This window comes from Loxodonta africana, chromosome 4, assembly GCF_030014295.1.
Source record: "Loxodonta africana isolate mLoxAfr1 chromosome 4, mLoxAfr1.hap2, whole genome shotgun sequence".
Classification (NCBI taxonomy): Eukaryota; Metazoa; Chordata; class Mammalia; order Proboscidea; family Elephantidae; genus Loxodonta; species Loxodonta africana.
The window spans coordinates 114,665,452-114,693,190 of NC_087345.1; the positions used below are offsets into that span (position 1 = coordinate 114,665,452).

At 36.4% G+C, this 27,739-nt stretch overlaps 1 protein-coding gene across 9 annotated transcripts in view; it reads left to right on the top strand.

The window, feature by feature from the left end:
- Positions 1 to 27,739, top strand: part of SOX5 (SRY-box transcription factor 5) — a 1,149,712-nt gene that overhangs the window by 583,729 nt on the left and 538,244 nt on the right. For 6 of the 9 annotated variants that reach the window (XM_064284479.1, XM_064284485.1, XM_064284481.1 and 3 more), the window contains 2 exons: positions 2,336 to 2,400; positions 9,126 to 9,263. The exons of 1 other annotated variant lie outside the window; for it this stretch is intronic. In XM_064284479.1, coding sequence (XP_064140549.1) covers positions 9,166 to 9,263 — 98 coding nt within the window. In that variant the 5' untranslated portion in view covers positions 2,336 to 2,400; positions 9,126 to 9,165. Of the gene's footprint in view, positions 1 to 2,335; positions 2,401 to 7,911; positions 9,264 to 27,739 lie in introns of those variants that run through there. 2 more of the 9 variants (XM_023554801.2, XM_023554813.2) reach the window with 2 other exon arrangements.

Below are 27,739 nucleotides of genomic sequence, written 5' to 3' on the forward strand. Positions count from 1 at the left end.
CTCCTTGGAAACTCTAAGGAGCAGTTCTACTCTGTCCTGTAGGGTCGCTGTGAGTTGGAGGCAACTCAGCCGCCATGGGTTTTTTTTATGTGAATGTGGGAGCCCTGCTGGTGCAGTGGTTAAGAACTCAGCTGCTAACCAAATATCGGCAACTGAAATCCACAAGCTGCTCCTTGGAAACCTTATGGGGGCAGTTCTGCTCTGTCCTATAGGGTCACTATGAGTCGGAGCTGACTCAACAGCACCTAACAACAACATGTGAATGTGATAATACCATTTGATGACAATTGGCTGATTCAACTATTTTAATATTGGTTTGTATTTTTAACGTATCTTTTCCCAAATAACTCTATTAAGAATAAAATTTGTGTTTGAGCCCAACAATTATTTGAAAGCATTTTCCACAGAGCAAGAGAATACTTTGTAGAGTAATGACTAGCAAGCCGTGTTTTAAGGTTCACGTGGTTGACACAGTGGTTCACAACAGCTCATCTGGAACCATTCTTGCTTTTTACACAAGTCCTGTTCAAATAAGAAGATAGAAGAAAGTTTCTTTTCAGTCACATTGATGCAATGGGTGTATGGCAACCATGTAAACCATCGGTGACTCAGATGTTACTAGGAACCTAATTACTGACCTTACACTTTTGGGTGATGTTAAGAAAGTTTCCAGAAGCAGATTGCTTAGCTTTTTACAATGCCGTATGTTTAGAGCTTTATATAAAAGGTATGATTGACACTGAAGCAACATCAAAATAAAGGCGAGACCCTGGTTTTTATAAAATGTTATTTCTATCTGGATAATCATTTAAATGTATGACTGAACATTAAGCCTACGAAATGGGCACATGTTAATAATTGGTGGTTTGATGTTCTGGCTTCCCTGGAGACACAGTGAGGCCGATTGGAAATGCTATATTTGGCTGAGAAACAAGGAAATCTGACATTTGTGTTCCTTACTACTTCTTGTTGTTATGTTTTGGCGAGCTGATGCTGACTCACAGTGACCCTAATGCACAGAGTAGAATTGCCCATAGGGTTTCCAAGGCTGTAAATCTTTACAGAAACAGACTGCCACATCTTTCTCACATGGCGTAGCTAGTGAGTTTGTATCACCAACCTTTTGGTTAGCAGCCAAGCGCTTTAACCACTGTGCCACCAGGGCTCCTTACTACTTAAGACTCCCGTATTTGGTATAGGGAAACTGAACCCTAACAATTTTTTCTTTATTCTAACCTTGGTTTTCATCCAAGGCCTCTGATCTTGGTGTGGAAAACTGACAATAATAACATCCAAGCAACACATTAAGCAGCTGACATTTTTTTTGATCCTCAAAAAACCCCAAACCCATTGCCGGCTAATTGATTCCGACTCCTAACAGCCCTGTAGGACACAGTAGAACTGCCACACAGGGTTTCCAAGGCTGTAATCTTTACAGGAACAGACTGCCACATTCAGTACTTACTAAATCCAGGTATTACGTTGAGTTCTTCATATGAATTATCTTGTCTTTATCAGGTGGTTTATTAGATAGGGCACTTTTCATCATAAGTGACAGAAACCCAATTGAAATATGCTTGAGCATAAAAGAGAAGGTTTTTGGCACACATAAATGAAAATTTCAAGAGTTGCCTAGCTTCAGGCATGGCCAGATTCCCCACAGTTCAGTTGCTCCCTCCATCCCTCACATTTCTTTGCCTTTCTCTGCATTAGTTTCATGGCAGGCTGTCTCCATGTGATATCTGCCCCTGGCATCTGCAATCCATTATCCTAAAATAATAGTGAAAATTATGGCTTCTCTCTTCATTGTTCTAACAAGTCTCACATAGGTCTCCTATTGGTTTGGTTTGTATATTGGGTCCATACCTGAACCAATTCCTGAAGCTGAGAAAATAAAGTGTTTTTGTTTTGTTTTGTTTTGTTATTGTTTGGCTGGCACATCGTCATATGCCAATCTCTCATGTGATAATGAGGGACTAGTTATTTTCAATGAAATAAGATGGGTCTTTTACCAGAAGAAGAGTTAGAGGAGATGCCAGGAAGGCCAATACTAATGATCTCTATTACAACAGGGTAGTTTTATTTTTTCCTATTTTACAGTGTAAGAAGCTTGCCTATGCTCACAGCAAATATATGGGAGAATGTGGACTGTAGCCCCAGTCTGATTCCCAAGCCCATTCCCCTCCAAAATGGGGTGTCATGGTTGACAGTATAGTGTCTAGTGTGATTCCTGGCTCCACCACTTTGTTACCTTGGGGAAATATGTCACCTTCTGAGCCTCAATTTCATTACTCATAAAGCAGACTAATAATTTTACATACCTTTTGGGTTGCAGGCATACCTCAGAGATATTGCATGTTCAGCTCCAGACCACCGCAATAAAGCAAATATCACAATAAAGTGAGTCATATGAATTTTTTTTGTTTTCCCAATGCATATGTTACATTTAACTATACAAAGTCTATTAAGTGTACAATAGCATTATGTCTAAAGAAAAAGTATATACCTTAATTAAAAAATACTCTTTTGCTAAAAAAATGCTAACCAAAGTCTGAGCTGTAATCTTTTTGCTGGTAGGGGATCTTGCCTCGATGTTGATGGCTGCTGGCTGATCAGGGTGGTGGTTGCTGAAGGTTGGGGTGGCTGTGACAATTTCTTAAAATATGACAGTGATAAAGTTTGCTGCATCGACTGACTCTTCCTTTTATGAAAGATTTCTCTGTAGCATGCGATGCTGTTTGATAGCATTTTACCCACAGTAGGACTTCTTTCAAAATTGGAATCAGTGTTCTCAAACCCTGCCACTGCCTTATCAACTAAGTTTATGGAATATTCTAAATCCTTTGTTGTCATTTCAACCATGTTCACAGCATTTTCACCAGAAGTAGATTCCATCTCAAGAAACTGCTTTCTTTGTTCATCCGTAAGAAGCAACTCATACGTTAAAGTTTTATTATGAGATTACAGTAATTCAGTCACATCTTCCGGCCCCGTTTCTAATTCTAGTTCTCTTGCTATTTCCACCACATCTGCAGTTACTTCCTTCACTGAAGTCTTGAGCACCTCAAAGTCATGCATGGAAGAAGAATCAACTTCTTCCAAACTCCTGTTAATGTTGATATTCTGACTTCCTCCCGTGAATCTTAAATGTTCTTAATGGCATCCAGAATGGGGAATCCGTTCCAAAAAATTTTCAATTTGCTTTGCTCAGAGCTATCAGAGGAGTCACAATCTATGGTAGCTATAGCCTTATGAAGTATATTTCTTAAATAATAAGACTTGAAAGTTGGAATTACCCCTTGATCCATGGGCTGCAGAATGGATGTTGTGTTAACAGGCATGAAAACAACATTAATCTCCTTGTACATTTCCATCAGAGCTCTTGGGTGACCAGGACCATTGTTAATGAGCAGAAATATTTTGAAAGGAATCTTTTTTTTTTTTTTTTTTTTCCCCAAGCAGTAGGTCTCAACAGTGGGCTTAAAATATTTAGTATACTATGTTGTAAACATATGTGCTGTTATCCAGGCTTTGTTGTTCCATTTATAGAGCACAAGTGAAGTAGATTTAGCATGATTCTTAAGGACCCTATACTTTTCAGAATGGTAAATGAGCATAGGCTTCATCTTAAAGTCATCAGCTGCATTAGCCCTAACAAGAGTCACCGTATCCTTTGAAGCTTTGAAGCCAGACATTAACTTCTCCTCTTTAACTATGGAAGTCCTAGATGGTATCTTTTTCCAATGTAAGGCTATTTCATCTACATTGAAAATCTGTTGTTTAGTGTCGCCACTTTCATCAGTTAGCTAGATCTCCTGGATAGCTTGTCGCAGCTTCTACATCAGCACTTGCTGGTTCACCTTGCACTTTTATGTTATGGAGATGGCTTCTTTCCTTAAAACTCGTGAACCAGCCTCTGCTATCTTCAAACTTCTGCAGATTCCTCACCTCTCTCAGACTTTATAGAATTGAAGAGAGTTAGGGCCTTGCTCTGGATTAGGCTTTGGCTGAAGGGAATGTTTTGGCTGGTTTCATCTTCTATCCAGACCACTGAAACTTTCTCCATATCAGCAATAAGGCTGTTATGCTTTTTTATCATTTGTGTGTTCACCGGAGTAGCACTTTTAATTTCCTTCAAGGGCTTTTCCTTTGCATTCACAACTCTGGCAAACTGGTGCAAGAGGCCTAGCTTTTGGCTGTCTCAGCTTTCAACATGCCTCTCTCGCTAAGCTTAATCATTTCTAGCTTTTGATTTAAAGTGAGAGACATGCAGATCTTCCTTTCACTTGAACACTTAGATGCCATTGTAGGATTATTAATTGGCCTAATTTCCAATATTGTTGTGTCTCAAGAAGAAGAAAGCCAGAGAAGAGGGAAAGAGATGGAGGTATGTCCGGCCAGTGGAGCAGTCAGAATACACACAACATTTATCGGTTAAGTTCACCATCTTATATGGGTACGATTTGTGGCTCCCCAAAATATTACAATAATAACATCAAAGATCACTGATCACAGATCACCATAACAGATATAATAAATGATGAAAAATTTTGAAATATTGGAAGAATTACCAAGGTGTGATACAGAGATATGAGGTGAACACATGCTGTTGGGAAAATGGCACCGATAGACTTGCTTGACACAGGGTTGCCACAAACTTACAATTTATAAAAGATGCAATATTTGTAAAGTGCAATAAATGCAAGTATGCTGTATTGTGAGAATTAAATGACATAAATCTATAAATTGTTTCATTCAGGGACTGGCACATAAAAAAAAAAAGGCACATAATAGGTGCTCAATAAATGATGGCTATGATTATAATTTTTTTTTAATTAACTAAAATACTATGACTAAAATCGCCAGTCTTTCTGGCTTCACTTTTATTTGTCAATTTACTCTAGGCATAAAACTGGATATTTAAACCCAAACCATCACTTGTTTCCAATCTGTAATTTATTCCATTGCTCACCACTGCCAATTCCATTCAAGTAATTGATTATTTTTCACAGTTTTGGTATTATTTGCATTGTCTGATATTATTATTTAACTTTTACTTAATGAGGGTGTAATTCTGTACAGGAAGGGAATCACATTTTTTTCCCCTATAGCCTTCACAGTACTTAGAACCTTGAATAAATCATGTACTTGGTAGATATCTGTTGATTCATTTGTTTTCAATATTCTCAGTTGCAGAGTGTTCTGAGAAACCATCAATAGGGAATTAGCAAGAGGGCCGTGATTCCCTTCCTCTAAGCTTTGTGGATGATCTCACATGTGGCGTGAATGGGTTTGAGTATCTGATGTGGGCAATCTATGCCTCAGTGTATACCCCCTGTCCCCTGCAACATGCACACAGCAGCAGAGGAGGATCCTTCCTGAGGCTCGTTGTGGGGAATCATTCATCTTTCCTTCCTTGCCTGCCTCATTTTAGATAATGTTGAGGTGGCTTGGTGAGAATAGAGTTTTCTTTGGTGAATCCATGGGAAACCAAAGTTTGGACTAGGCAAGTAGAGTTTTCTAAGTTGTTCCAATGGCTTGAAATGCACAAATACCAAATATGGGGTTTATTTTTCTGAGATGAAGAGATCTCGTTATTTAAAAAGTATCAGTCTTCTAAATACTAATCTAGCCTATATCCTTTTCAGACAAATAAAAAAATTTGATATAACAAAGGTGTTTTGCATATGAATTTACTATCAAAAACACAGGAGTGTCATTTGCAAAGTAAGACAAAACTTAATGCCAGAATTTAAATATATATGTCTTAGAGATTAGACTCTACTAATAAATATGAAATATGATATGCATGCAGTGTGTGTCTATTGTATACAATCATATAGACACTATGGCTAGCAAGTGATAATTTAAAACTTTTTTTTTTTTTTTAGAAGTTACGATAAAGTAAAATACTGCAATTAGATTATTGGGACATTTCTTTAGTCTTGACTATAAAAAACAGAAAACCAGTTGCGTTTCAGTCTATTCGGACCCATGGCCACCCCATGTGTTGTAGAGTAGAACTGCACTCCATAGGGTTTTCAAGGATAAGACCTTTTGGAAACAGATTGCCAGGCCTTTCTTCCAAGGGGCCTCTGGGTGGTCTTGAACTGCCACCCTTTGGGTTTTTAGTCCAGTGCTTAAGTATTTGTGATATCCAGGGACTTGACTGTAGACTGTTCAAAAAGAAAGCAAATATCTGAGATAAGAATCACAAAAGGTGCCTATGACATTTGTCTTTACTTGCTCTCCCATCAGAGTAAGTGGCTTAAACAGAGCCTTGTACATGACTATTTAAACTCCTTAATTAAAAAACACAGGGTAGGGGGTTATTACAGCAACCTGGTCAAGGTTCAAGATCACTTATCTTTTCATGTAGTAAAAAACAAAACAAAAACATATTTTCATCACTTCTAAACTAGCATTTGGAACTGGTAGCCTAAAGGCTAAAAAGCCTATATCTTTTAACCAACCTAAGACAATAACTATTCCTTCTGTATTTACAGATTTTTTTTTCCTTGCAAAAGTAATAATGCTCAGAAAACAAGAAAGTGCTGCTAGCATTTCGAGGTTCTCAACTAATTTCTAAGCAAAGAAAATTTGCTGTGTCCTGGTTGTATTTAATATAAAAATGAGAGGAGTATCCTAGAGACAGAAGTGATTTTTCTAGTTAGTTACCTACAAGTAGGTGTATTGATTTCTATTGGTAGTACTCTTCTCTGCCTGGAGATGTACATTGTGTCCAGGGGTTCAGAAAACAGAGCTTTTAATTCTTTGTAAATAGTAGCATTGTGTGAAAAGGGTTTTTTTTTTTTTTTTTTTTTTTTATCTGCAACTACAAAAAGTATTGTGCACATCGGTTTAAAATGAATTGAACTTTTGTTTCAACGAGGGTGGTGTGTTACTTGTTATGGAGTGACTCCATTTGCCCATGCAAATAAGCACAAAGCCAGGATATTATCAGGCAATGGCAAAATTAAGAGGTAGGTCAGATTTAATGGAAACATCTGTCATTAACCCTTTTACGGAAACCGCCTCAGGGAATCCTTGCAGATAAAAGCTATGCTTACCTTACTTTGCAGACCTGCAAAGGGACGGCAATCATAATGTAAAAATTCTGCTCAGTAGGGCTTACTTAAAAGGGCACACTTTGTCATATGTGAGAAAACACAAGGCACATTTTGTTTATTTGTGGGACTGTGAAAGCTGCTGTGATTTTCTAGATTTTAAACCAGTAGAATTGTTTTTGCTGTTGGCTATATTATGCCATCCAAATGAGTGCCATCTTATTAATTCCTCAAATCACAAATGAAATATTCGCATCCTATTTCTGAAAAGGTAGAAAACATACGCTTACAAAAAAGTGCATATATTCCTAGCTGTAGATGGGAATACAATTTTGCCTGTGTTATACAGTCGTAATAAAGTTGAATTTTCTAACAGAGCATTTACTGAAGATAATTCAACTTATGAAAGCTTGACAATTATTTAATTGCTTTTTTTTTTTGCTTTAAATCATTAGTTACAAATAACAAAAATATATATGGGTGGGTTTGCATTTGCAATGAAATTTAAAACAAAGCTTACAAAGATTGTGAGCCGTTCAGTGACCTGTATTTGAATACAGCTTCTTCAAGTTTTATACAAGTGTAACACAAAAGTGTTAATAATGTTAATTTGCTAGTAGGTAAAAAGGGGGGAAATCCTGGTTATCGCCATTTAAAAAAACAAAACAAAACTCAAAACAGTGTTTCGGGTGTTATAGCCAACACGGGATAATCATTCTTAAAATTATTTTGCCCCTCCTTTCTCTTAATATTTTTATTTTTATATTTAACTTGATTGTAATATTTTATTCTTTTAATCCTTTGTGTGTTTTTTTTTTTTTTCCCTTAATTGCTTTATCTTCACACTATCCTGATGCCAATGCAGCCAGACTTATTCTTTCTTTTATCTTTTTGGAAGTGGGATGCACAGATTAAAATGTATCCCTCTTTCAAGTGTTTCTCCTTCTAAAAACGGCGTTAGCTCATCTAACTAAAAAGGAGCATTGTAAAATGAACAGGAGCCATTTACTTTTTCTTTTTATGGACTTTTGGTACAGTGTCCGACCTCCTTGCTTTTTGAGTAGGAGAGGCCACAAAGGTTTGTGCAAGCAGCAGAACTGATGGGTCGTTTTAGTACCTACCTCACCCTCCCAAAGCCAAGGACTTGAGTTGAATTATGTTGAAAATTACTTTGGAAAGCTTAAGGGGTTTGGCATGAAACCATGGATATTTATCTGTTTTTTAAAAAAAAATACAGTATTCATTTTATTATTTTAAGCATTAGAATATTTGAAAGCTATTGTTGGACTTTTTAAAAAGCCAAAAAATCTCAAGCTTCAGCTACAGAGCTAAACAGACTTGAAATTATTTTGTGCAGTTTCCAAATTTACTTATTTTTTTTTTCTGTTGATCAGGAATTATCATTTCATTTACAAATATAATTCATCACCATTGCTTTCTATGTGCTGTGTAAGAGTGGTTCCATATCAATGGGTCCACAGGTTTTGGACTGTGAGCTGCTTAGAGGTGGAGACAGGTCTATTTGTACTGGCTGTATTAACACTTATTTCATCAGTATGCACAGTTAGGCACCAAACTGGTGTGTTTTTTAATGACAAGTGGTTTTAGTGGTGGCTCATACATACATAGTCAAAATCAGTGTGTAACTCTTCTCTGTAAAGAAGGCCACGGCATAAGACTGTTCAAAAAAGAGGCAGCACGTGTGACCAGAGACCTGATTAAAGTTTCGAGACTGTTCAGTACCACCACCTCCTCCCAAATCATAATGCTATAGGCTTCTGGTCCCAGAGGCCAGTCTGACCTGTTTAGTTAATTCGCAAGTAATGTGGACTTTTTAGAATGCCAGCCACCTTTAAACAGCTCACAGACACATGGCATTTACCAATAGTTTCTCCTTTTCATCTAGTTCAGTCAATCCACAGCATCTCCTGGGTGTAATTGTATGTTTTAATTCTTTTTGCTTGTTTTGTAGTAGTTTTTGTCTCTAATGGTTGGTAAAATGTTTGGTGGAAAATGTCTATTTATTTTAAATGAAATCCTCCTTTTCATTTTTATCAGGTTTTAATGATTCTCTTCTAAGAACCTTTTTGGTGATTAAATGTTCAGAGCAAGACCTTCTGTCAGTCAACAGACATTTTGTTCCTGGCTCACAGAGGGAAAACACTATACAATGAAAAGAGGGGATATGCCATTCAGGTTGGTAAAGATTTATCTTTGATCTTTGCAACTTTTTTTGAACAAAAAAGACAACTGTGAAATTCCCTCTCTGATTTGTAGTTTGAGGCAAGACAACGATTTCTCTTGCCCATATCCTTGAATCTGTGAATTATGGACCTGTAGCTTAAAGACCCCCATCAGTTGGCTGGAATGTTGGGGACCCTTGCCACATTGTATCTGTTTTTGATAGTTGGGGCATGTGTCATTGGCTTCAGTCAACAGGTCCCTCTCTCCTGAAGACAGTATCTGAAGTAGAAAGAAAGCAGCATTTCTGAGTGATAGGACTGCTTGGCCTATATCTAGCTTCTTGAAATGGAATATTCTCCTATAGTTGATTTTTTTTTTTTTTCAAACCAAAACAGTTCATTGCTGTGCTACCCAACTCTCCAGTAGAACTATCATTTTCCACACCTTTGGGAATTTTTTAATTTATTTAATTACTTTTTTGAAGATAGTGACATGGTTCAGAATTGAAAAAGTATAAAAAGATGTGCGGTGAAAAAAATCTCTCCGCCATTCCTATGCTTCATTTCCTTAGTTTCCAGTTCCCACAGTTCCCAAAGGAACAGTTATAAGTGTCTTTGCTTGCTGATCCCTTTTGTTTTTTACAGGTCATACTTGTTCTGAGTTTCCCAGTCTATATACGTGGTCACATTCACTTGACTTTCTAAAGTATCTTACTATGAAATGACATTTAACAATGTGCATGTTGAATCTGGGCACTTTTTGCTTGGCTTTGCATCCATCTTTCCACTTATGTTTTGAAGAGAAATTTCATATTTTCTTTGCTCTAATTCTGGTTGCCAGGATGGCTGAGTGCCATTCCTGGAAGGGGTGTGTGTTAGAGTTGGCACAGAGAGAACGACTGGCACAGGAAAAGGAAACCATTTCTATGTCAAGGAGATTTATCTATTCATTATTTTAAAAATTATTATTGTTACCATGATTGACCATTTCTTGTGTATGACCATGTCCTGGGTACCATTCTAAACAAAGAACAAGGTATGCTACAGTGCAGTGCCCAAGAGGCTCACAACTGGATCTCTCGCAACTATATCTATGGTAAGATTATGATTTTGGTAGCCAGATCTTTAGCAATCAATAGAATATTGTGTAGTACAATTGTTTTTAAACTGTACTCTGAGGAACACTGTAGGTACTTTGGAAGTGAGCCTGAGGCCAGTTAGTAAAAGAGAGGGGAAAGGACGTAGCCCTATTACTTTTATCTCTTTTATATACTGTGAGATTTTGATTGAAGAAATGCTTCCACAGTTTAAAAAAGTTTGAAATCTTCTTCTATAGAAGAATAAATGCCTTAGCTGGAGTCAAGAAATTTGTGTTTCCTCATCTGGTTGTGTCTCATTCTGGATTACAATAAACTCTTGCGTATTCTCGTTTTTCTTAATATGAAACAACAGAAATTTTGTGGTATAGCAGAAAGAGCACAGGCTTCTAAACCAGAGAGTTCTGCTAGAATCTCTGTTTTACCACTTCCACGCTGTATGACTTTGGGCAAGTCACTTAACCTTTCTGAGCTTCAGTTTCGTCATCTTTACAAAGCCAATAGTTATGCTGGACCCTTGCTGGTTGCTGTGAAGATTAAAGATAAGATACACAAAGTGTATAGCACAAAGCTCGCCAGGTAACGAACATTCAATGAAAACTGTTAAACATGAAGTATAAAATGTGTGGTTTTGTGAAAGCAACTCAATGCCAAAGCAATAAAGGGGAAAGTAGGGATTGCAACAACCTGATAAGAACAAGTTGCAGCTCACTTTGCAAAACTGATAGGATTTTGGAGAAGTTGAATATAAACATATGCTGTTTAATTGAATTATATTTTTCATGCAGTAGAGAAAATCACTACTTAAAGGGATTCTGTGGGGAATTTTTTGTAAAGTCAGGGATCTCTTGGCTAGTGAATGCTCCCCCATTTTATGCTGTCTAGGTTTGAGTTTTTGAGTTTTGTATTTTATTTAAATGAGGTACATGTGTCAAATAAGAAAGGGTACAGAAGCTTTGGATTTATAAACTACCTGAAAGGTGTAACAGTAAGGGATACGAATATCAGGGTAAAGGAAAGAAGAAGCAAAGCATGGAAACAGATTTATAAATAATACAGAATAGTGATTTCCCAGTTTTATAGAACTAGAGGAAGAGAACATAGCAATAGAAAGTGATCTTGTAATAATTTGGAGATGAGAGAATGGGGAAAGATGATTTAAGCTTACTGAAGAGTTTTTACTGAGAGACTGATGGCTGAAATTGGAATAAAGAATTTTATGACAGGTATGTAATGTTCTTTTTAATATTTTTGTTTGACTTTACTATTGGTTACAAGTTGGGGAAAGAAAGTTCTTTCAGAGTTAACATGGCTAAAAACATCAATATTTTCTTAAAACTGTTGGTTTATATTTGGAAGCCAGTCAATTTTATTTATGTAAGCATGTATTGAAGTTTATGTATTAAACAATGACCGTGAAAACAGCATTTCACATGTCACTTGCATTTAATAAATGATTGCTGAATTTTACTAAATTATATTCAGATACGTCCTAATGATTCTCACACTCCAAAAACAGCTGTTGTCAAGTGGATTCTGACTCATAGTGACCCCGTAGGATGGGGTAGAACTGCCCCATAGGCTTTCTAAGGCTTTATCTTTATGGGAACAAACTGCCACATCTTACTTCCACGGAGCTGCTGGTGGGATCGAACCACCGATTTTTCAGTTATTAGCTGAGCTCTTTAACCGGTACACCACCAGGGCTCCTCTAACATTTCTACAACCAAAAACTAAACCCATTGCTGTCAAGTCGATTCCAACTCATAGCGACCCTACAGGACAGAGTAGAAATGCCGCAGAGGGTTCCCAAGGAGTTGCTGATGGATTTGAACTGCTGACCATTTGGTTAGCAGCCAAGCTCTCAACCACTGCACCACCAGGGCTCCTTTAATACTTCTAGCTGCCTTCAAATTAGTTATGCTGTGAAATGGTTAAAAATCAAGGTAATACAAAATTAGAGTTTAAATTAGTAAGTCAATTATAGATGGCAATATCATAAGGCAACTAAGTAACAATAGCATAAAGACATTCATTAAGATAGATATTAAAATCCATTTCTTAAGATTTACAAGACATTATTAAACATATTGAAAATAATAGAGGCAGAGTTCATTCATGATGCAATATTAAAAAAAAAATCTCTCGTACTTATAACCTGAGAAGTTGGAGATCATATGTAAAATTTCTATTTAATGCAATTTTTTATTTACTTTGTTTTGTTAATAGTTTCTTGCTTCTCTCATTACTGTTTAACTCTGATCTACATTCCCTGGGTAAGGCATGAAGAGAAGGGGGAAAACAGTAGACTTCCAGGAATTCCCCGTGTTTAATGCGAGGTAAAGCAAGAAAGAAATTTAAGTGAGAGACATTGTCAAAACCCAGGAGAGAGGAAGAGCTGAGAGTGTCGTATGGACGGTTTTAAATGCTAAAGAGAGGTTAATAGAATGGAGCCAGAGAACATGTCATTGGAGTTGGAACTTAGGTAACCTTTGAGAGAAGAGCTTCTATAAAAGGGTAGGAGGAGAAGCAATTTGGTATGGGTTGAAGAGTGCATAGGAGATGAGTAAGAAGAGGAAGTAAACATGGTCTAGTTTGCGAGCAAAGTGGCTATTGATGAAAAGGGGAAAAAAGCTACAGATAAGGGAAGCCGGGTCAACAAAATGTAATTTAGCTGTTTTACCGTTATGGTTTTTATGTGTTTTACTGGTGTTTGTGACAAATAGTCTCTCAAAGAAGGCCTTTTTCTTCTCTTCCTAGCTTACCACATTAAACAAATCTAAAATGGTTGGTACTTTTTTCAGACTTAACAATTTGCTTGGGGATTTTTTTTCTTTTAGTCTACTACCTTAGATGTAAAAATTAATTGAATACATATCTTTATATTGAACCAGCCCTCCATTCTTGGGATAAACACCATATGGTTATGGTGTATTATTCTTTAGTTCACTCCTGAGGTCTACTTGCTAAGATTTTGCTTGCTAAGATTTTGCCTCTTTATTTTAAGTGAGTTTGGTCCATAATTTTGTGTGTGTGTGTGTGTGTGTACTGTACTATCTTGGTCATGATTTGTGTATCAGGATTTTGCTAGCCTTTTGAAAGAATTGTGAGTCTTAATTATTTGAATGATTTGGAGCTCTTTAACAACACCAAAAACTTCTGTTCCAGTTAGTTGTGCTAGAATCAAATAGAGAACTACCTGGTCAAAAATAAAAACCTTTGGGTTTGGTATTTTTTAGCAGTGGCTCTTTAACAATCTTTTCTATGGCCATTGGCCTATCCAGACCTTTTATCTTTTCTGTGAAATTTGGTAATTTTAAAAAATTACTGTTAAGATAGGGGTTCTTGAGTTTATTTTAGGTTCAGGGCAAGAAACTAGTGGATGAGAAGGAATTTATGATACAAAAAGAGAAAAGAATCATGTAACTAGGGAAAAATGATTCTCCGGTAGGAGTGTTGGAATAAAGAATACAATTAGAAGGACCAGAAAGAAGCAGAGACAGTTCTCTCTTTAAAACTTGAGGGAGGGAGGTAAGAATGCCCCCCCCACCAAATTTTTGGTTTTGTTTTGTTTTTTTTATCTTTTAGATAAGGACCCAGGTAGGTCAGGTAATTTGCACCTAGTGTTACTTCTGGAAACTCTGAAACTGTTGGTATTTAGTTAATTTGACTACAAGGATTTCAGTCAATTTTTTTTATTTTCATTTCTTGTGATTAGGCAAAGGAGCCTTCTTGGCGCAGTGGTTAAGTGCTCAGCTGCTGACTGTAAAGTCAGTGGTTTGAATCTACTAGCCGCTCCATGGGAGAAAGATGTGGTAGCCTGCACCCATAAAGTTTACAGCCTTGGAAACCATATAGGACAGCTCTACTCTGTCCTATAAGGTCATTAGGATTCAGAACTGATTCAACAGCGAGGGGTTTTGGTTGGGCAGGATATTATCTACTACTAGGCATATAGGGTTGCTATGAGTTGGAATCGACTCAACAGCAATGAGCTTGGTTTGTTTTTGGTTTAGGCATATAAATGGAGTCCCAGAGTGGCACAAATGGTTAACCACTGGACTGCTAAACGAAAAATTGGAGGTTCAACTCCACCCAGAGGCACCTCTGAAGAAAAGCCTGGCGATCTGCTTCTGAAAGGACACAGCCTTAAAAACCCTATTGAGTGCAGTTCTACTCTGCAACACCTACATTTGCCATGAATTGGAATCGGCCCAAAGACAACTAACAGCAACAGGCATATAGACCTGTGTATGTACATGTTTGTGTGTAAATGCCCATCTACACATAGACCTTACGTGTATCTTGATATACAAATGTGTATGATTAAGTATATTTTTATATTCATATGAGCAAATTGTGTATCTAGGGATTTAATCTAGAAGGAACACTCTAGAGGATGATGATATCAGTAATAATAACAGCTTCGTTTACTGAGCAAGTGAGTACTCATTGGGCAGTTTGCATTTATTTTATTTATAATCTAACAACAATCATAAAAGGTAGAGCTGTTATCACCATTGTCTAGATGAGTCTATTGAATCCACCAGAAACTTGCCTTGGGTCACATTGCTAGTAAATTTCCGAGCAGGTATTCCAACCAATTTTCCACTACTGTACCTCTCCACCTCTATATACCAGACACTGCCTCTAGGGTGATTTTCACTTATTAGCTATCAAAATTTGTTGAAGATCTCATTTTGCTTTCAAAAAAGCCACTGTAATGATTATGACCTCTTCCCAGATTCAGTTCCCTGATTGTTAGAGGGATTTTGTCTTGACCCTACTGGCTATTCTTTGCCTACTGCAGTTTGAGTAATCAAAGTAAAGTATAAAAAGACTCCTCCTTTGATTTCACTGAAATGCCTAGCCCAGAACCATGCACAGGTGTACACTCACCAAATGTTTGTTGATGTTGCTTGTGATCCTCTGAGGAATGCATCCGTACTTAATACACCTGAAGAAACGATGCACCTGTTTATTTTTATGAAAATGAATAATGTGGCATTTTTTTCAATCTTGTGACCATTTGGTGATTTTTCTACCTTAGTAGAAAGAAAAATCCAGCGTGTGGACCTTGGAAAATTCACATTTCAGGAAACGTAAAAGAGATTTGTAACGATCCTATATAGTCACTTATCTACTCCTTTTTTTCTTTCCCTTTCACTTTTCTGCCTCTGTGCCCACAGCATGTGAAAGCATTGAAAGAAAATAAGAATCTTAAACTCGTAAACATACCTGCTTACCATCTGGCAGTCATCCCAGCAGTCTGGTGATCTCCCTTAGTTATCCAGCAGATAGTAGAAAAACAAGAGTCCTGTGAAGATTTCACATGTTGCCATATCCCTGCCAGATGGTGATTTGTAAAACATGGACAAATTGCACTGGCTCCACTTCTCTCCGACAATCACAACAGAAACACTGCCGCCATGGTGTTTAGTTTGAAAGCAACTTCAACTGAGTAACTTTTAAGGTGTAAACATCTAAAGATTATTGGGACAGAGTGTGTCATTATCTTTAGAGAGCTGGCCCTTCACAAACCTGCTGTTCTATGCACTGGTATTTCTAGAATTCTCCCTAAAAAAAAAAAAATATGTGAAGGGTTGGGAAATGGCAAGATCATAGGACACTTGATTACAAACTACCTACTGATTCTTTGTCACAACATGATGTTTTTCTGTCGTCTAATGATGGGTTTCAGGACTAAAAGTTATATTGACAAATATACCAATTGGGCATCTTACTTCACATTGGGACATACGCTGAATCTGGGTAGAAGCAGGGAATTCCACTCTCTAAGTGTTAATAAAACAGTAAGTACTTTTAAAATAATACTTTCCTGTTGCTTTTGTTGTTCTCTGTGGTTACCTACACAGTACTCAAATCACTGGTCAGTTTAGAGGGAAAATGTCAAACAAGCGGTTTAGTAATTAGTGGATCAACTACCATTTTGCGGTGCTAACTTTTTCAGTACTCTTAGGTCTCAAAACATATTTGGCCAGAAAGGAATGTCTTTTCAACCCTCTCAATATTTCAGAAGGCTGCCTGGGCCTAGAAGACTTACAGCTTCCCTGAGGAGGGGAAGGGACAGCAGAAAGCGAACTATTCCTCTCTGTGCAATAGCTAAACTTGCTACATAGTTTTGCTTTTCAGTAGGGAATGCAACGCCTATCTCTTCCTGATGATATGGATGCAAAGTTTTATGTTACTGCTTTTTTAAAATAATGTCTTCACTGAAATATAGTTCACATAACATACCATTCATCCATTTAAAGTGTACAATTGAATGATTTTTAGTATATTCAGAGTTAGGCAAACATCCCAATGAATGTTAGGATATTTTTATCACCCCCAAAAGAATCCCCATACTCAGTAACAGTCACACTTCATGTCTCTCCAACTCTTACAGCTATAGGCAGCCACCAATCAGCTTTCTGTCTCTTGACTTGGCTATTCTGGATATTAAAAATAAATAGATGATCATTTAATATGTGGTGTTTTGTAGATGGCGCCAGTAACATGAGGTTTTCAAGATTTATCCATGTTGTAGCGTGTGCCAGTGTTTAATTTTGAAGTTGGTGGACATCTGGGCTGTTCCCAGTTTTTGGCTATTACAAATAATGTGGCTAAGAACATTTTAGTATGAGTTTTTGTGTTATCATATATTTTCATTTCTCTTGGGTATATACCTAAGTGTGGAATTGTTGGGTCATCTGTGCTGCTTTTTTTTGTTTGTTTTTGGTATCTGGTTTTTGTACTGGCTGGAGACACTGTTTGACTGTACACACACTAACGTTCTGTAATCCAGCGTTTTAATTCCTTTTGTGGAATATTGAATGGTCATGGGTTTTGGAATTAGAGATGCCTAAATTTGAATCCCAGTTTCACTGTTTATTAACTGTATGATCTTGGGCATATTACTTAATATCTCTGAAATTGTGTTTTGCCCTCTGTAAAATGAGGCTAGTAACACTAACTTTGCCTGGAGTTTGTGTGCTGCACATAGTGATGTATAGGAAAGCAGCCAGCACATAGTCTGGTCACATAGTAACTTTCCCTTAAATATTCTTTTTCTTGGTTTCTTCAATTTTTGCTTTTGAGAATCTGAGTTGTAGGGACTGACAGAAGGGGATGAACTGGGGTGATATAGGCATTCAGGGCCTCCTTCGCTGATGGATGGGCCCTGCATTTGGTGAAGGTATATCACTTTGTATGTTTACTTGTCAGGACTATATTCAGAATTTGGTAAGCAGAAAATATTAAAAACAATGTGTAGTCAGCATGACTGTAACTTTTAATAACTTCATGTTAAAAAGGAGATTTTATTGGAATTGTTATGTCTACCACATATTAGTATTTGGGTGCTCATGCTACGTGTGGAATATCTGATAAGAAGTTGATATAAAAAAGAAGTATGCTTCTTTCTGAGGAATAATTTTTACAGTTAAAGAATGTTTTAAGCTGAGGCAATTGCATAAAAAAAAAAATCATTTGTGATTTGCAAGACACTACCCACCAATCCAGTACAGCAAAGTCCACTTATTGCCATAGAGATGAGTAGGGCTTCCTAAAGAGTGTTACGAGTCATAAACTTCCGAGTCTTTCATGTCATTTAGGATGTCTTTCTGATTTCACCATAAACCATGCTTAAAGCACACAGAAAAATATGAGTATTGAAACATCATTAGCAAAGGGGATTTCATAATCTTCCCCAAGAATGGAATGTCCATATGATATAATTTTCTGTGTGCAAAATCTGGCCTTATGTGTGACCTAAATCTTTTTTTGCTTTATTTAAAGTCCATTTGCATTAAATCCATTTTCCTGAGGCTGAGGTATTATTAGTAGCGTGACTATCTGTTAAAAGAACAGGAAAATACACACTGAGCTTAGCCAGTGTTCTCCCATCCCCCAGTCTTTTAAACTATCCCAGAGAGGTTCAGCCTCCCTTAAACGGTGTGAGTGGGGAAACTGATGTTTTCTTTCACTATGTCTTGGGTGGTCATCCTGCTGACCCTTTGAAACAATAGAAGTATTTGAACAAACTAAGAAAATGCTTTTTACACCTCCAAAGGCAGAAAAAGAAATGAAGAAAAGAAAAAAAAAATGTTGGTTAGGAGATTGGTTCAGATTTTTTTTTATACTTAAAATTCAGACACATTTTTAAAATTTTTTATGAACTTTAAGTACCAAGCTTGTGTATGATTTACTATTAAGTTTTACCTTTTTTTATAATTAATTTGACTCTATTAGTTATATGCACTATCATAATTCTTTTATATTTTTGTGTCAAACCAGAGGAATATTTGAATTCTAATAATTATCCCAATTTAAATTATTAAAAACACTACAATTAGGGTATCACAGGTATTAATAAGCTTTGTAAGCCCTTCTCCCAGACAACTCATGCTTCCTTTTAAAACTAAATTTGAATTTCAAGCTTAGATTACTTTACAGTGTCGTTTTAAATCGATAACATCTGGAAGAAAAAAAAAAATCCTTTCAGCTCTTCAGAACAGATTCCCTTTCAGGCCCGCCAGAAAATGTAGACCTGCTGCAAATTTAACTTTTGCTTCACTTCTGTTTTTTTTTTTTTTAATTCTTTACTTGCCTACTCCTTCTGGTTATATTCTCCTCCCAAGCTCTTAAATGTGTCTATTACCCTCAGGCTTTGACCTTGGGCAGACTGTGAGCACAAAGTCATGTTATTTAGAGTGAAGTAACACCAGTAGTCAGGAAGGAACAATGTAGTTCAAGCCAGATAAAATAAATCTCTCATTTCCTGTCAAGGGACTGAGCCAAAAGCAATGATGAGAGACAGAGGGGGCAAACCGCGCAACTCGAAACACAGACGTTTGGGATAGACGCAACCACAAGCCTCCCTGAGTACAGACAACAAAACCCAAAACAGCCAGAGTGACAGCAGACACATAATAGCTATGGAATAAACCAAAACCATATGAAACAGAGGGGATCTATTCAGCTCCCTGGTTATAGAAAAGACATTTGAACTGGTTTAGGAGAACAAGACTGAAATGCATAAGGGATTCCCCTGTACAGACTGAGAGTATCATAAACTTGGAAACACACCTTTATAGCTGCCACTTTTGACCAAGTTAGCTTTCTTATGAAAACCATACTCACTGACCCCAGATTAACTGATGGGCTATGCATTGAAATTTGCTAATAGCCGTAGGAAGGAACTCCAATATTTATTTCAAAAGAAGTATGTATCTATTATCAGTGTTCCGTTTTTTAGAAGAAGTTGCCCTCTAAATGACTGTTGATTCATTAAACAAACAGAGATAGGGTGCCTGCTATCTACAGGTGCTGTTTAAAGTTATTTCAAATGTTAAATCTTACAGCAGCCCTGTGAGATAGGCATTGTTGTTAGCTACCTTCAAGTCAGTCCTCCATTCATGAGGATCCCATGCACAGCAGAATGAAACACTGCCCAATCCTGAGCCACCCCAGGGTTGGTTCAACACATAAGCCCCCACATAGGGATGGGTGGTGGCTGAGCGGGAGTTGCATTAGTCAGGAATCAAACTCAGATCTCCCACACAGAAGGTGAAAATTCTGCAATTGTACCACCACTGAACCATCCCTGCCCCCTATGCATTGTTAGTGTTCTTTTTGTATAAATGAGACACCTAAGGTTGGGAAGGTACTTAAAAGTGGGGTAACTTACCCAAGGTCACAGGGCTAGGAAAAGGTAGAGTCATAATCTGAACCGAAGCAGAGGGGGTCGAGAGTCCACGCCCTTGCTTATGCTTTGCTGAATGCATGGTCGCACACTACTAGACTGGCATTTTACTAACTCAGTTGCTTGCAAGTCCTGCTCAGATTCTTTTGACATCCACTATTTGCTTCAGAAACACAGTGAGACTTCTGAATGTTCAAATCAGCTCCAGGAAAAAAATACAAAAAATAGTGAGAACATGCTACATTCATTAGCCTTACAAACTGGCTGAGGAAAAACCCCAAACCAAACCCATTGCCATCGAGTTGATTCCGACTCATAGTGTGACCCTATAGGACAGAGTAGAACTGTCCCATACGATTTCCAAGGAGTACCTGGTGATTTTGACCTGCTGACCTTTTGGTTAGCAGCCATAGCTCTTAACCACTACACCAGCAGGGCTGGGGAAAAGCATAAAGCAATTAACAATACTGAGAACTTCACTTTTGTGCAAAGCTCTTCTAAGGTGGTAAGGCACAGAGATTCCATCCATTCATTCGTTTCCTCAACAAGTGCCCATTATTGAGTTCTTACTACATGATAGGCACTGTGATGGGTGCTGGAATGGGTATTATGGCTGGTACATAATGATTCAAGGATTGTTTTCGGTTCAGCTTTATGTAGAAAATATTGTGCAGAAATCTTTAGGAAGACATCAAAATTCTCAAACACTAATAGAAGCTTACATTTAGAGAAAGCCATCACTTTTTTAACTCAGTAGGATAAAATGTCATTTAACCTTTTGAATCAAACATTTGGATGTTACCGTGTGGAAATGGTAACACTCATTACGAATGCACACCTGAAGAGGCTGAGTTAAGTAGAGATGCTATGATGATGATAGCACATATATATCCTTTAGAAAAAGAATATGCTTCATTATGTGATCCCCCTTGAGCCTCTTACGTTGGATAAGATAGCAGTACTTTGACTTTAAATGTACACTGTGCATAATTGCATTGTTGAATACCTTACATATTATATCACACTTATCTGTTTCATGCAACAGTATTATACTATATTTACCCACTAAACTAAGCTTCCTGAGTTGGGTACTATGTTCTTCATTTTTGTGTTCCAGTTCCTGGCGTATAGGAGGTGGCCAGTATATGATTGTTGAATGAATTAATGAACACATTTTGCACATACATATAAATAAGAGACATGTGTGCGTATCTTTATCTTATGCATCATTATGCAAATTGTGGATGATCCAAGGCAAATTGCACTTTAAAATACAATAATGATATACCTTTTACAAAATAACAATGATGATATTAATAGACTATTTATTTAAATGTTCACTCTATACTAGGCTTCTTCTATGCATTTAGCTTAGGTTATTTAATTTAATACTTACCCAATACCATGAAGTAGGTACTTTGCTTTGTTATAAGGTTGAACTTTTTTGAAAATGACCATAACTGATGGACCTTTTTATTTAACTCTTTCGTAATTAAAATCATTCTGTTAATTTTATTAATAGAAAAGACCCAGAAAATTTTCAAAAATATACAACCCGCCTTCTAAGAAATAATGAAGCACCCCAAATTCAAGAGGTAACTATAACTTCAAATTTACATTTTTTTGACTAATTCCATTAAATTTTCCATATCTACAAAGGAGAAAACTCAAGTAGATCAGGAAATGTTTTGTTTGGGATAATATGATTGAATGAGGAAACTTGTATTTTGGTAGGTAAACAAAAAAAAACAAAGCTTTTTTTTTTTTTTTTTGTTTACCAACCATTAGGAGCCTTGATGGCACAGTGGTTAAAGTACTTGACTGCTATTGAAAGGTTGGGAACCCCAACAGCTGCTCCATGAGAGAAAGTTGTGGCAATTTGCTTCTGTAAAGATTTACAGCTGTGGAAACCCTATGGGGCAGTTGCACTCTGTCCTATAGGGTTTCTATGAGTTGGACCCGACTCAATGGCAATGGGTATGAACCAGTTGCCATCAAGTCAGTTCCTACTCGTGGCAACCCCATGTGTTTCAGAGTAGAACTGTACTTTATAGGATTTTTCGATGGCTGTGATCATTTAGAAGAAGGTGGTGAGGCCTTTCTTCTGAGACACCTCTGGGGGGTACTAAGAAAATAGACATGCCCATAATGGATTTGAGGGACCTTGTCTTGGCTTCTGGAGAAATCTGTTAAGAAAATTCTATTGTATCAATAGAACACATATGGGTAGAACAGAAAGCTCTGTCATGATTTCATATGAATGAAAAATAATTTTTATAGATTTTGAACTGAACTTTAAAGAATAGGCATTTATATTTATCATATATTTAGCAATGTGTACCCGTATCATACTTATGGAAAATACAAAATATTTGAGCAAAAAGAGCAAGCCAACTCATACATTCAGATATTTTCTCTTCCTGATACCCTCAATACTTGGACATACAAGGTACTCAATACATGCTGGTTAGTCTCTTGCTTCTCAATATGTTTTGACCTTTTTACCTCTCTGCTTTGTCTTCTGTTGACAGAAAATGGGACTTTTGCTTAATCTAACCCAGGATGTTTCCTTTAAACAAAACAATTACTTCCTTTCCACCAGAAATTTATGAACCAGAAAGTCTATAGAGACAATTCATCTCTTCTTTAGGGAGTTTGGAATATAACGTGAACCTAGGGTCTGCCCAAGTTCTGGTGGGAGCAGTATCAATTATCTTTACACGCCCCGACGATGGGTTGTCTGTTCCAGTCTCGCTTCTACAATATTCATATGTAGTATAAAACAATTAAACCTTGATAAATATTAGATAATACATTCTTTGAAAAACATGTTTGCTGAAGGTTATATGTGCTTCACAAAAGCAGAAAATGAAATTATTGACAAAGAATTGTAAACACTAGCACTGTATTGTAACCAGGGTGAGATTCAAATAAAGAATATCTGTATGCCTCAAAAATGATGATGAAAAATAGATATCTATTTGTAGATTTCTGAAGCAGCACCATGAAATCAAATATCATGACCAAAACAGTTAAAAGGAAGTAATTTTTTATGAATACAATTAAGCTGTAAAATTATTGCTGTAGCTGTCATTGAAGCAAATGGCACAGTAAGCATACTTTTCTGAAAAGTGTAGATCATTTTTATGGATAAGGAGAGCATTGTAATTACATTATATGTAGAAACTTTAAGAGATTCCAATCAGTCACGCTTCAGAAGCGATCATAGCTTGGTCAGGGAGAAATATTTCCACGTTTTGTTAACAGAGCACACTTGATATATTATTGAATTCTAGATTCCACTGTGAATACTAGACACTATTCAAGACAGATTCCAGATTAGGTTAAATGCTGTAATATCTGTTATATTAATTTTAACCATTTTGTTACTACTCTGTATATATCATATTATATAAATACATGCTGATGTTATTATGCTAATATTAATGCATACTTATTAGAATCAACAACAATACCAAGGCTTCGTAATGTTGTTATTCTTTGTTTATATGCGTTGGTGCATGTCTTTAGTACTCAATTTTTATAATCAAAATGTTATATGTAGTCAATTATATGCTAACTTTTTATTTTATTTGAAAATTTATATTAATAATGGTTAAAATTGGCATTGATTAATCATTTTAAAATGTAGTTGAAGTACCCAGTGCTGTTCTTTGTAATAGGTAGATGCTAAACACGAACAAACAAAAATCCTTAAAATTGATTTGGAGCTTTATAAAAGGATTTAGTGTTATTTAGTGTGCACTGAATGTTCGTTTTTAAAATTTAGTTTAGAACAACAGTTACAAATTGTTATTAGCAGATCTATTGAATAACAAAAGTTGTAGCCAAATTTGTGTTTATCATTTACGACAAGAAGATTTTAAAATCTAGGGGTAGTATTTTTCAAGAAATGCTATTGCTTTGTAGCTAGACATAAGAATTGTTATCTAATGGTATTATCTAATATTTACTTGGGCATCTCGATGGTATTTCCTGAGTATATGCAGTAATTCTGTGTTTCTTCTGTTTTGATTTATACAGGGACCTTTCAATACTTTGTCTTTACCATTAAGCTTTTATCATGGGAACAAATTGAAAACTTGATTTTTTTTTTTTTCTTTTTGTAGTTACAAATTCACAAGAGGAGGGTTATTTTGATAAGAAGATAAAATGAATGATTTAAGGACCTCAACATCTATAGTTGGCACTATTTTATATTTATGTGCGTATACACACACACACACACACGTAGTCTTTAATCAGAAGCAGATAGTTAAATTGAAGTCCTCAAAAAATTCTCTTAATTAGCCAGTGTTTCCTTAAACCCCAAACTGTTTTTTTTCCATGCCTCCTGAACTCAAGAATTTGTCCATTTTTCTTGCACATAATATCACTAACAAATCATTCTTTGGAGCTTATAATTTCAGTATCCCCATCTTGGCAAAAGTTTTTAAAAGTTCAAAATGAAGGGATTGCAAGTGTACACATAGCTAAGATAGGTACCATTCAGTTAATGAGTGTTCAATTAATCTTATGACATGCAACATTCTTTTATAGGATGCAGAAGATAGAACAGGCCTACTAAACTATGCCACCTGGACCATCAAAATTAATCTTTAGGATTTTTCTGGCTCAGGAAAGCCTGGTGCCTGAGTGGTTAAGAGCTATGGCTGCTAACCAAAAAGCTGGCGGTTTGTATCTACCAGGTGCTCCCTGGAAACCCTATGGGGCAGTTCTATTTTGTCCTGTACGGTTGCTATGAGTTGGAATCTGCTTGACAACAACAGGTTTTGTTTGGTTGGTATCTCATTCCTTTGTAGCTATATTGGTTTTCCTAGATTATTTAAGATATATTGGTATATTTTGCTTACTGATAAGGGGAAAATATTCTTTAATTTAGAGTTGTACTTAATTTATTAAATGCTCCAAGTCCTTTATAATTTTTCCCAATCATAAGTATTCCAAAGCATTAAAGGAATTTTTAATAAGCACTACATGCGTACAGCTCAAATAAATATTTAATATTTGTAATGAGACATGACAACACTTATGCTTTATAGTTACTAGAAAAAAATTCATTTAGGTTATTAACGACCAAGGACATAATGTCTTCTGACAGTATAATAACAATATGACTACAATTACTTAATTTTGACCAGTACTCAGGTATTTACTAGGAATTTCTGTATGGTAAATTTGTAATCAGTTTTACTTGATGCAGTTTTGTCACAAACCATTTTACAGTTTACAAAGTGAAGACTCAGCAATGTTAAGTAATTTGTCTAATGTCACACAGTGAGAGAATCAGGCCACTTGGTCCTTCCAACTCATTTCTCGTCATATATCTAACTGGTAACCACTTAATATTTGCAGCTAATTTTTTTCTACATGCTAGTCCTGTGATTTTTTCTCAAAATTAGTCTATAATTTTATGTTAAACACCAACCATATATTCATCATTTCGCTAGGTTTCATACATACATGATACAGAAATCATGGCCCATCTTTCTGGGAAAATATTGGTAACATAATGGAATTGGGACAATGAAAAAGACTGACTTGTCTGATCACATTGACATGAGTTCAATTTTTAAGTAATAAAAAATTGATGTGATGTACATATCTAATTTTCATAATAAGATCAGCAAGTTTAGGAAACAAGTGTCTGCTTCTGTTGTATCTTGCATAGTTTGGTTTCCTGCAGGACTGAGGTACTTCCTAGAGGACACAAGAGGCATTTCGTAAAAGTTTCTTGATGAAGTGAATGGCTCTTCCTTGGTTCAGCTTTTGTGTTTGAATTTAATGTTTTTTAATACATTATCCTCCTTGTGTTTATGTCATTAGAAGAAATGTGAAAGATTTCAAAGGAGTAGGGGAACATGAATATGTTTATATGGTAGAATTTGGTCAAAATTTTTGTTGATCAGAAAACACTGAGGTTACTCTACCACCGTTTTTTTATACCAAGAAAAATATTCTACCATTTTTGCAACCAGTGAGCTTTATCTACCTCATGTGTGTATGTTTCCTCCTTTATTACTAAACTGAACCAGATCAGATTTGGGACTATATAGGTGAGAATATTTTATTTGGAATGACTTTTCGGGTTGCAACAGTGTTGCAGAATTCTGTGTTTGCATAATCAATGAATTCAGAAAGAGCCCTTTGCATCTAACTCGTCTCAGTATTATCTAACTAATGTTGACTTTAGTGAGACCTTGGACAGTCACCACTACACAATATACTTTCAAGTTTTAAAAGCTGTTTGTTTTGGCTTGTGTTAGACTAGCAATTGAGAAATGATTTAGTCATAGCCAATCTTCCTTACACACAGGAAAAACCATCAAATCATCCTCTGCTTTTGAATCTCTGTGTTTTTTCGGGAGGCTTCATTACTTCTGGGGGTATAAATGACTCAGATGTGTTGGGAAAACTTGCAGTTTCCATGATTGCTCACATTTTCTGACTTTATTATTTACCACTAGAAGGTATTGTATCCTGCCGGGGAAAGGGGAGGGTAAGAGCTTTTTAAGGCTCTCTCCCAATAAAACAATGATTGGATAGCCTATGCAATAAAATGTGGGCTATTTTTTTTTTTTCAGTTTGAATATAGGAATCAGAAGGAAATATGGTGAATAAACTGTTTTTAAAAAGCAACGACAATTGTGAGAATAGCAATTGATAATTTTTAATTAGGATGTCCAGATAAAAATTTTAAGGAACTCAACTTAGGTGAGCCTGATGTGATACACCTATGTAAGTGGGACTGATGCGTTGTAACTATTGATGAAAGTAGGACAGCTAAAAAGACTCAGAATAAAAAACTGATTCCCATTCATTCTCTACCATGCACCACTCAAAAATAAATATTACAAAGTTGAGTTATTTTTGGTTGGGCTTCAAATCTAAAAATATCATTTCCCACCATGGGCAAAGAATAAAAGCATCTCCTGTCTTTTTTGTCTTTCAGTTCTTAAATTATATTGTCCTCTACCTGAACTATCTTTTTACTCTTTTGAAAAAAAAAACACAAAGCAAAATGGGGGTTGAAGTTCCCATTATGTCAATAGGTTCAAGAATGTGGCAATATTTGGTTGTGTAATTAATTTGTTTCACAAAGGGATAGAGCCCTCCTTGGGATTTTCATAGCTGACAGTGGAACTCCCCAAGCCCAGTCACATGTCCCAAGACTGTGGTGAAATCATGCTCTATGGGTCACTGGGAATGGCAACAGAGGAAAGAAACACAGCTCCTTGACCTCTGGTTTCCAGAATTGGTATTGTCACTACTCCAGAGGTGGCAGGAGAACCTGGGTGGGATGGATATGCAGGACCACTGAATTAGACATTCGTGCCTGCCACTGACAGAGCTTCCAGGGGACTCAAGGCACATGTCTGGCTCAGAAGAAACCTCCGCATCCACAGGCTTTCTGGATGAAAGAAAGGTTTATTTGGTGACTCATTTCTCTCTGTTTTCCTCCGGTAATTTTGGTAGGGTTTTGTTTTTGCTTCTAGAAATTGTGTGATGAAATCTCTCTAAAAGTTAAGAAAATACAGAGGAAAATTTTGTCATATTTTAAGTCTTGAATTGTTCTCTCTCTCTCTGTCTCTCTCTTTTTTGGTATCTCTTTTTGGGGAACGGGAAATAAGTGGCTTCAGAAAGCAACCTAAAAATATTACAGCA